Raw genomic sequence first — 9,877 nt, forward strand, 5'->3', positions numbered from 1 at the left:
CCATCAAGTGTCCACTGTCGTCCACATCTCGTGCCCGGGCGACCTCTAGATTAAATCTTGTCAGGTAGCTTTTCAGTGTTTCACCCGGCTGTTGCCGGACGTTAGTCAAAGTGGATGCCTCTGGTCTGACTCCCATCATAGCTCGGAACTGCTTCTTGAAGTCTCTAGACAATTGATCCCACGAAGTTATCGAGTGTCTCTTGTACTTCTCGAACCAACTTTTGGCAGGTCCGGCCAATGATGTCGGAAACAACATGCACCTGAGCTCGTAACCTACGTTACTGGCTCTCATAATAGTGTTGAATGTACTTAGGTGGCTACATGGGTCGGTTTTTCCTTCAAACGCTGGGACGTGAGGAATCCGGAACCCTTGAGGAAACTGAGTGTTGGAAATATTGGGAGCAAACGGCTCGAGCTCCTCATCAGAGTCCTCGTACCGACCACTCCCTCGTTCATTCTTCAAAAGCCTAAAGGCTTTTTCGAGCTGATCAATCCTTTCTTGGACTGAGTCCTTAGGTGGTGCCTGGAATTGATAGTCATTAATCGCGATCCCAGGCTCGCGTCTCCGTGAGGGATCTCTACGCCCATTCAGATGATTCCTTAGATCCGGATTTGTCTGATCTCCTTTCCCCCTGCTCTGATTCAGATGATTTCGCAGGTCAGGATGACTCTTGTGATTTCCAGTATTTTTACGACCCCGGTCGTGTTTACTGACGGACCTAGTTTCTCCGGACTCATCACTGGTGAAACTCATTGATCGGTCATTTCGTGGTGGATCCTTTCTACGTCACCTTGTCTCCGCAGTGCGAGATCGGGACGTCTGACTTCTCTCAGATGGCGCGCCTCTCCGCTCCTGGAACGTCTCCCTGATTCCTTGTCTTTCCCCTGTACGCCCTTGATCCTGATCTCGACCAGGTTGAGCGTTTCTGCAGGGAGGTGAAGGATATCTTATGGGAGACGGAGGGAACCGTATAGGTGACGGTGGTTGTCGTCCTTGCCTCGGCCTAGAGGGTCCAGAATTTGCCCGAGATGGGCCAGTTGCGTTCAGTGCACTACCAGGAACCTGAGTCCGAGCCTCGGCAGGAGCTCGGTTGTTCTCAGTTCCTGCAGGCACTTCCACAGGTGGATTAGGCGGGACCCGAGCTCGGGTACTCCTCTGAGGCCTAGAAGGAGCAGATGGCTCTGCTGGTGCTGGAGGATGTGCCGGCCTCCTTGTGGCAGCATTTTTTCGTGGACGTCCACGGGGCCTCCGGGGAGGAACGTGCACGTCCCTTGGAGGAGGGACTTGGTCTTCGCGCGGAGGCGGGGGCTGAGCCACCTGCGCCTCTGCGGCTATCCTAGTCAACTCCTCGTTACGTTTGTTGGCTTCTGCCAACAACTGTTTCAGCTGCCGATTCTCCAATTCTACAATAGGGACATAACGTTCAGGGTTATAGTACATGTCCTCATCCCTTGGTTGTGGAGGTGGTCCCCGGGAATCAGAGGACCCACTCCTTTCATCAGCGTCCGGGTTCTCCATTGGCTGTTTTCCAGGACGCCTTGGGTAATTTTCTTCAGGAGTGTTCTGATTGTTTGCAGCCATGAATCTCTCAGGGATGGATGCTTGAGGCTCTCAATGAAAGCACCAAACTGTTGACGCCGTTTTTCGTCAACAGATAAAAGAAGAGAGCACGTAAACAATTAAAGATAATGGCCAAAAGAAACAAACGAATCAAACACACGGTTTTTTACGTGGTTCAGCAGTTAAATCTGCCTAGTCCACGAGTCTCTGTTATTAATCTTAAGATTATCTCTGAAAAATTCTTTAGCATGAATCCTCCAGAGTTTTCTCTCAAAGATCAGAATTTCGGTCCTTTACAATGGTGCATGGCTTCTCTATTTATAGAGAAGGATGCAGAATACTATCCCACATATTTTGGGTAGTTACTCTTTTGTGAATAAAAATAAATGGCTTTAAATGTCAATAATCAGATAAAAAAGGAAACGTCCCCCAAAGATCAGGGGGTGTATAACTGAATAAATAATATCCCACAATTCTTGGGGATTTACATCAATTAATGAGGGTTACATCTCATAGTTATAATACTTGTAGATATTCAAGGTGGTTATAACGTATCTTCAAGGCTCCAGCATTTCAGGTCTCATGTCATTGTGCGACCCACTGACATCTCCCGAGCTAACGTTGCTTTCGAGATGGGATATCGAGCTCAAGACCCATGCTCCGAAGTTCCTGAAGATGAAGGTGTTCTCGGGGCTACCTTTCGAGATCGAGATCACCGCATTCAAGATCATATATCATATTTTGCAGGCTCGACTTACAATCCTAGATCACCCTAATCCTCACGAGACCATTTGTTGCAAACTCAGCTTTCGAGGTCATATTTACTATGGCTCGAAATCTGGGTATAACACTTATGTTTCAAACCTGTAACATAAGTTAATAAAAGAACTTATTTCCTATGTATTTGATATTGGAAGTGTCTGTTAGAAACTTGTAACATAAGTTTATGCATTAAATTTGGTCTTTGCATCACTGAACATTCATTAATAATTATGATAATTTATGTTTCAATTACGAACAAATTTTAAGAAAAACATATGAAGAATATTCATTTCAGACAGATTTTAACAAATATGTAACAAAAATTTACAGATAACGCCCTGAACACTAATCCTCATATATTGATGCAAATTTTTTAATAAGTTTTTATAATATTCCATATATTCAATAAAATTCCGTAAAGCTTTATCACAAGTAATAGTGATAAGTGGTGTCTCAATCACTGTTCTGAAACATACAAAGTTTCAAAATTCAAATAATAAGTTTTTTCAATCTATAATCTTTAAGTGTTTTTTTGTTTTTTTGTTCTCAATAGAGGTTGGTTTACGCAGGTTTTTCGGTTGTGCCCAAGCTCTCCACACCTTCCACATTTAAGCTGATAAGACCCTTCTCTTGCTGAAACAAACCTCTTTTTTCCTTGGCCTTCCATTTTTTTTGTTTCCCTTTGGAGGTAGTACTTCTATTTCCTCAACATTAGGTGGAACTCTCCATGTTTTTGGATCTCCCAATGGATGTATTGATGCATTATAGGTGTTCAACATGGCTTGTTTTGTGAAATAATATGAGCAATATTTTTTATATGGAAGGTTCATCTTTCTAATGACTGTCATGGCATGTTCACAAAGTAATTCATCCAAATCAAACTTGTTACAAGTGCATGATTTCTTTGCAATGTCTACAATGTTTGTTGTTAAACCACCGTGTACATGGTAAATGAGTATCCTAGCTAGTTCTACCTACAATGAAATAATAAATAATGAATAAGGAAGTATATTAATATAGTGGTATTTATAAATGAAAATAGTTGTACTTGCAGTCATTCTTAATGACTTGAGAAAGTTCTTTCTTAAGTATTCCTCTTGTTTCTTTGGCAAGTTTGTAAAGGTTGCTTCTGCTTCTTTTTTGTTGTTGTAGCTCTATTTTTAAATCAGGTTTCTAAGGCACTCAAGTAATGTTGTTACTGGAAGCTCTCTCATTTCTTTTAGTGTCGCATTAATGGATTCAGCTATGTTTGAAGTCATAGATGCATATCTACGACTTTTGGAGTAGATTCTTGCCCACTTTTCATATTTAACTTCATTGGCCAGAAAAGGGCGGGTTCCTTCATGTAAACTGTCCAAGTCCTTCATGTATTTTTCAAAATCTTCCATGTTATAAGCTGTTGCAGCAACATGAAATGCCATGTTGGTTACTTTTGCATCTGTTCTAAACTTGGTCTTTATGTTACTATAAAAGATGGTAGGAGCACACTCCATGAGTTACATTTGGATAGACATTTTTTTATAGCATTCTCTATGCTTTCATGTCTATCTAACATTCTTTTATTTATCTGAAGAACCACTCCCATGAATCATTGTTTTCAAAATCTATTATAGCAAAAGCCAATGGGAAGATGTGTCTATTTGCATCTTGTGTTCAAGCTGTGAGAAGTGTACCCCCAAATGTAGCTTTTAGGAATGTTCCATCAACAACAATTACCAGAATGCAATGTTTCCAACCTAGAATTGATTGTCCCATAGCCATAAAAATACATTTTAATCTATTTAGACTATCAATTTCCAAATCTGTTACAGTACCTAGCTTTTTGTGCTTCAAAATGTGCAGATATTGTGGAATGCCTAGGTAGGAATCTTGACTTGACCATACAAAATTAACTGCTTTTTCCTTAGATCGCCAAGCTTTTTGGTAACTCATGGAAACTCCATAATTGTCCAACATGTCTTTAGCTATATCTTTAGGTCTATAATTTGTTTTTGGATCTGTGAACTTGCTTTTCACAACATTCCCAACCATACTACTTTAAGCTTGGTGGTGATCTCCAAGAATAATGTCCAAGGAACATGTGTGGGCACGATTGAACTTCCTAACTTGGAACATATCTGTCTTTCCATATCTTGCAGCACAAAATGACCACGTACATTCTGAATCAAGGCACTTCAACTGATATTCTTTTTTGCAAGATTTGTGGACCTTGAACTAGAAATTGTTTTTTATGGCATAAAGATCAATTGTTGTTGTAATAACCTCTTTATTTTTGTATACCTGTTTTTCTCTTATTCCATCAGAAATCGCATGAGTTATAACTGTACTTTCTGTTCCGATGTGTTCAACAATTAATTCATGTTGTTCCTTCTCCAAAATCAAATCTGTAATTTGATCTGCCAATTGAATGAAATTTGGTAGTTCTTGAGGTTCATCTATAGAGAATGTTGATGTGTCTGAAATATCATTCACTATATTATTACTACTTGAAGCAACATTAGAACTCATCCTTTGAAGTGCTCCACGGGTGATTGTTTGGCTGTTCTCTGTTACAGAAACTATCAAAGGGTATTTTGTGAGTGTTTTGTCATTTTTTTTGCACTCCAAGTAGAATTGTATAGAGCTATCACTATTGATCTTCAATGGAGGCAATGTTTCTGCAATCCGGTACTCAATTGTTGCATTTTCTGTTGATAGAATGGTAGACAACTCTGTAGACAAGATATTCATTAGTGTTGTAGATGAACAATCTAATGGTATTAACACTCCAAGCATTTTGAAATCCTCATACACATTATTTTCATTCCAATGACCATCGTAATATACCAAAAATGTTATTGGATTCATGTCTGCAAATGAATAAAAAAGCAAAATTAGATTAATATGTAAATATTCTTTATATTTTCATTACAAAACCAAATAGGAGCAGCAAAGATTTAGCAAAAACAAATACATTGTCGCTTTAAAGAAGAATGATCTCAAAGTTAACAAAAGCTATTCGTTAACACATCCACCAGTAAAATGAGATTTTAACATGTAAACTCCTCACATTATGGGTTATAAACTACCAAATTCTGCAAAAGCAAGAACAAATTTCTTAAAGATTAATAAATTTTTACAATAAATTGGAGAAATTCTAAGAAAGATCATTATAATATTGTAACATTTTTTTTATAAAAGGTTTTCATGTTTTACAATTGTTACCCTGGTAATATTTGTCTATGATTCTGTGGAGAACTGTGACAAAATATATGATTTTGCTAGATTGTCTTAGTAAGTTTCGAAAGTTCTAAACTCCAACTAATTATCTATTCTAGATGCAACATGTACCAAGAACAAAATAGAAGAACAAGGTAACTTACCACATAATAGATGTTTTAATTTTGCCGTAGAGTTGTTTTTGTAGACACATCAATTCAGAAATTTTGCAATAGATATATTCTAATTTTGCCCAGTCTTCTTGAAGTGGTAAGCTCTTGAATCAATTTTTGATTTGCTTATGATTTTTCAAATGCTTTGGAGATCTCTGCAACAATATGAGAATGGACTAGGATATAACAGGATAAGTTTGTGGGCAGAGGTTTGTCGTATATATGATATTAGGTTTTGGACTAGTGGACTTTGAGATATTACCGTAAATTTGTAAGGAAATGGAAATAACGTAAATATCAATTTTTCTTTGTTATTTACCGTATATATAAAAATTTCCCATATAAAATTGTGCCCGTATGTATCCATAGATGTACCGGTATTAGATATAATGACATTAAAACACCATATACTAACATCATTTAATCATAAAATAAAAACAAAATAAGGAGAATCATTAAACTAGAGTTACGCCACTATAATTTATCTTTCCAATTACTGAATGAAATTAATTACGAAGAACAGAAAGCAGAATCCAACCTTTAACCAAACCAGACAAGCACTTGTGGGACTAATTTGTTTCTAATGTACAGGACAGGATAGTCGGCATACAAAAAACAATATAGACGGCCACAGTTTTGCAGTCTTAACATATTTATTCACTTTTACTGGGAAAAGAATCCTCCTGTATTATCCTTAGCACTCGCATCCAGTTGACCTTGACTGACTGTTGTTCGCAACATCAATGGTATCCGGCAAGTATCTTCGCAATGAGAAGAATCAATGAGAGTTAACATGATAACATCACACATAAATAATTCAGATTATGCAAATTGCCCATTTTTAGAAACAAAATACTATCCAAGTGATTTCACATTTTCACATGTGATTTTCCCAGTTAGCAACAACGGACTACTTTGTCCATAGATACCCATAAACTTATTTCTTTTTTAGGTAAAACTCATGTAGATTATACTATTTAAGTTAAGAACTAAAAATCTATTAACTAGACATATACACAAAGCACTGACTAATAAAGCCAGACTCATAGCAACCTAGGAGGAAGTTTTGGATGGTCAATTTAAGGCAACTAACTGGTAACGGTAAGCAAAACAAATTTCCTCAACTTTTTACTTTTTCTTTATTATTGGAATACCAATAAAAACTCTAATGTGTATGCACAAATGCAACAAATGAAGGTTCTGGCAACTTACATCTCTTCCTCTTCCCCACTCTTCAAAGCATTTTTTGCTATGCATTGGAAAGCTTCTTCTACATTAATGCCCTCCTTGGCAGAGGTCTCAAAGTATGGGATATTCCCTTTAGATGCACACCAAGCTCGAGCTTTTTTCTCAGAAACCTGGAGAATAAACACAAGTATACACAGATGTCAAATACACAAGATTAACATATCATGTTCGTCATAAACATTCAGCGTGATATAAATCTGAACTAAAGATGCACATAATCCCAAATTACACGCAAGTGTGTGCGCATGGATTTGTGTATAACAAATTTAATTAAATACATACCACTCTACTATTTCCACCATCTACATCAATCTTGTTTCCTATAACAACAAATGGAAAATTTTCAGGATCTGAAGGGCTTGCCTGCATGTTCAGAAGTTCAAATTTAATATATAAATAATAGGATAATCCAGTTGAGGTTATTTATTAAAAAATTCACAACAAAACAAATAAATACCTGAATGAGAAATTCTTCCCTCCAATTGTTAAGGTTGTCAAAGGATTTCATAGAATTAACATCATAAACAAGAACACAGCAATCAGCACCACGATAGAAAGCAACTCCAAGACTTTGGAATCTTTCCTGACCAGCAGTGTCCCAAATCTGCCAAAACAAAATGAATCCAAAGTTAAGAACTTAGGAGTCCCGAATATTATAGAGTTAACATTGCACTAAAAGAATGGAAATCAAATTTACTCTAGGTAATTCTACATATGTCTCATTCTATTCCCTCATCAACATGATCAAGGACATTAATTTTTTTTAAAAAAAAAAGGAATACATATCAAATAATCAATCTTCTTTTCCTTTCTTCTTCTTTCTTTTCTCTGCCTACTTTTCTACTGTCAAATACCAAATAAATTAGGAGAAATGCAAAAACAGTTCCACATCAAGTTATTCCTGAATACAACAAGAAAATAATCTAAAGCCCCTCCAAAAGAATCCGACTAAATAAACAAGTAGATTATTCCATATTTTCCTCTTTTTTTTTTTCTTTTTCTGGGGTGTGTGTGGGTGGGTGGGTGGGTGGGGGGTTGGAGAGAGAAAAGAAGTTGTATTAGGAGGGTACATCCCTACTCTAAAAAAAAAAAAAAGATGAAAGCTGACTAAATGACATTATCAATAACCTGCAAGGTGAAGAGCCTATCTTCAAATTGCACTTCTTTAGTCAAAAAATCAGCTCCAATTGTTGCCTTGTACTGATTGCTAAACTTCTTATTTACATATCTATAAGAATCACGTTAAGGTAAACAGAAACATACTTCATAGAAGATGCTGCTCCAAATTAATTTACTCAAGAAACTAAAAAAAGAAAATTGAAGTTACAAACTCAACTCTTATGCATTTACAGAAATTATGCAAAACTTCATATAGATTTTCTTAATGATCATGCGTCAAAGGATACTGGTTCATCAAAGAGGTCTTGCCTACCCTGCATAGGACATAAGATTCCATGTTAAGTAACACAATTTCCTTCAGCTAATAAAATTTAAGTAAAACATTTACCAGGTACCGAGCATACAGTGATCAGTAACTCTGTTGATCACCCACTGTTTAATTCAATAGAACTTGGTTCATCTAATAATATTAAAAATTACACATACAAAACTATAAAATAAAAAAAAAAGCCATAATAAAATTTTCAAGAACCTGAGAAAGTATAGTATCATTTCTAGGGTTTAAGATTACTAAAACAATAATTCTTAACACTTTTTTTTTTACCAAAAACAGCATATCTAAAAAGCCCAATTCTCCAATTAAATCACACTAAATTACAGAAATTAATATCAATTACTAGGGTTCAAGATGATTCAATTCTAAAGTAAGATCTGCAAAGATCGTTTCAAATCATTAAAATGAAACCCTAACAAATAAAATCAAACAGCAGAAAGAGGAAGAGAGCTGACCCACTGTCACCGAGGATGATGACCTTCAAGAGAGTTCTTCTTCGGGAAGGCATGGTGTACTGATATGTAATTCGAATGGATCTGAGTGAGTGAGATCTGTAAACGACGATTCGTCTAAGCTGGTCGGAGCTTCCAGTGTCTTGGTCTTTCCAGAGCTGAACTGACCTGTGCGTTTGTTTGTTTCTATGACAACTTTACTAAAATTTATTATTTGTATTATATTTTTTCGTTTTAATAATTAGATTTTTTTTTTTTTTTGAAAACTTACATTAATTTTTTATCTTTTATGGATTATACTTCTTATAGCTTCCATTACTTAGACTCGGAATTTGTGTTTGAATAAATTACATTTTGTATTCTCTATTTTGTAAAATAATTTAAACAGAGCTTAAACTCAATTTTAATAAATAAAATATTAAATATAATAACATAATTATTAGATAGAATGATTATTGTTTTTTTATGTGAGTTGTTAGTTTGGTAAATTTTATCTGATTTTAGTTCAACAAAATTTGATCAAAATTGAGTTTATGGGTCTATTGGAATTATATTACAAAATACAAAGTCTAAAAATAATTTATCATAATACATAATCCAAACAAATAATGAGATAAAACACATAATACAAAAAATATATATAAATCCTAAATTACGTAAATTTCAATCCCACTCGTAGGCCAAATTATTTATTATTATTTTTTGAGAACTTGAGGTTTTCTTGTACTATTTATTTTTAAGTTATTTATGATTTTTACCTCCCGAACTATGATCTATATATTATCTAGCCTTGTGATTTTTTCGGGCAGTTAAAAATTCCTCTTGAACTATTCACCGTGTTGTAAAGTGAGACTTTCGTCAAATTCTGCCTCATGTGGCTAACAGAATGTTGACGTGATTTTTTACTCACAGATGTGTATTGGTCATGTCAGTGCCTCGTGTGTAATTCAAAATTTAAAATCTATCTCCTTATTAAAAATTAATAAATTAATTCAGAAGAATAATTAAACCTTTAAATTTTTTTGGAAAA

At 35.5% G+C, this 9,877-nt stretch overlaps 2 protein-coding genes across 2 annotated transcripts; both read right to left on the minus strand.

Annotated features, from left to right (window-relative positions):
* Positions 1–2,776: 2,776 nt before the first annotated feature.
* On the minus strand, positions 2,777–3,816 carry LOC133823287 (uncharacterized). Its single transcript, XM_062255954.1, has 3 exons — positions 3,523–3,816; positions 2,968–3,297; positions 2,777–2,788 (listed from the first exon to the last, which is right to left on the minus strand). The coding sequence occupies exons 1-3, from the start codon at positions 3,814–3,816 to the stop codon at positions 2,777–2,779; spliced, it is 636 nt and encodes a 211-aa protein (XP_062111938.1).
* A 2,344-nt stretch (positions 3,817–6,160) lies between these two features.
* On the minus strand, positions 6,161–9,055 carry LOC133798722 (ras-related protein Rab7). The gene is made up of 7 exons (XM_062237177.1): positions 8,851–9,055; positions 8,349–8,375; positions 8,071–8,170; positions 7,400–7,546; positions 7,225–7,305; positions 6,907–7,052; positions 6,161–6,455 (listed from the first exon to the last, which is right to left on the minus strand). The coding sequence occupies exons 1-7, from the start codon at positions 8,901–8,903 to the stop codon at positions 6,389–6,391; spliced, it is 621 nt and encodes a 206-aa protein (XP_062093161.1). The 5' UTR covers positions 8,904–9,055; the 3' UTR covers positions 6,161–6,388.
* Positions 9,056–9,877: the final 822 nt, after the last annotated feature.

The sequence above is a fragment of the Humulus lupulus genome, chromosome 1, assembly GCF_963169125.1.
Source record: "Humulus lupulus chromosome 1, drHumLupu1.1, whole genome shotgun sequence".
NCBI classification, from domain to species: Eukaryota; Viridiplantae; Streptophyta; class Magnoliopsida; order Rosales; family Cannabaceae; genus Humulus; species Humulus lupulus.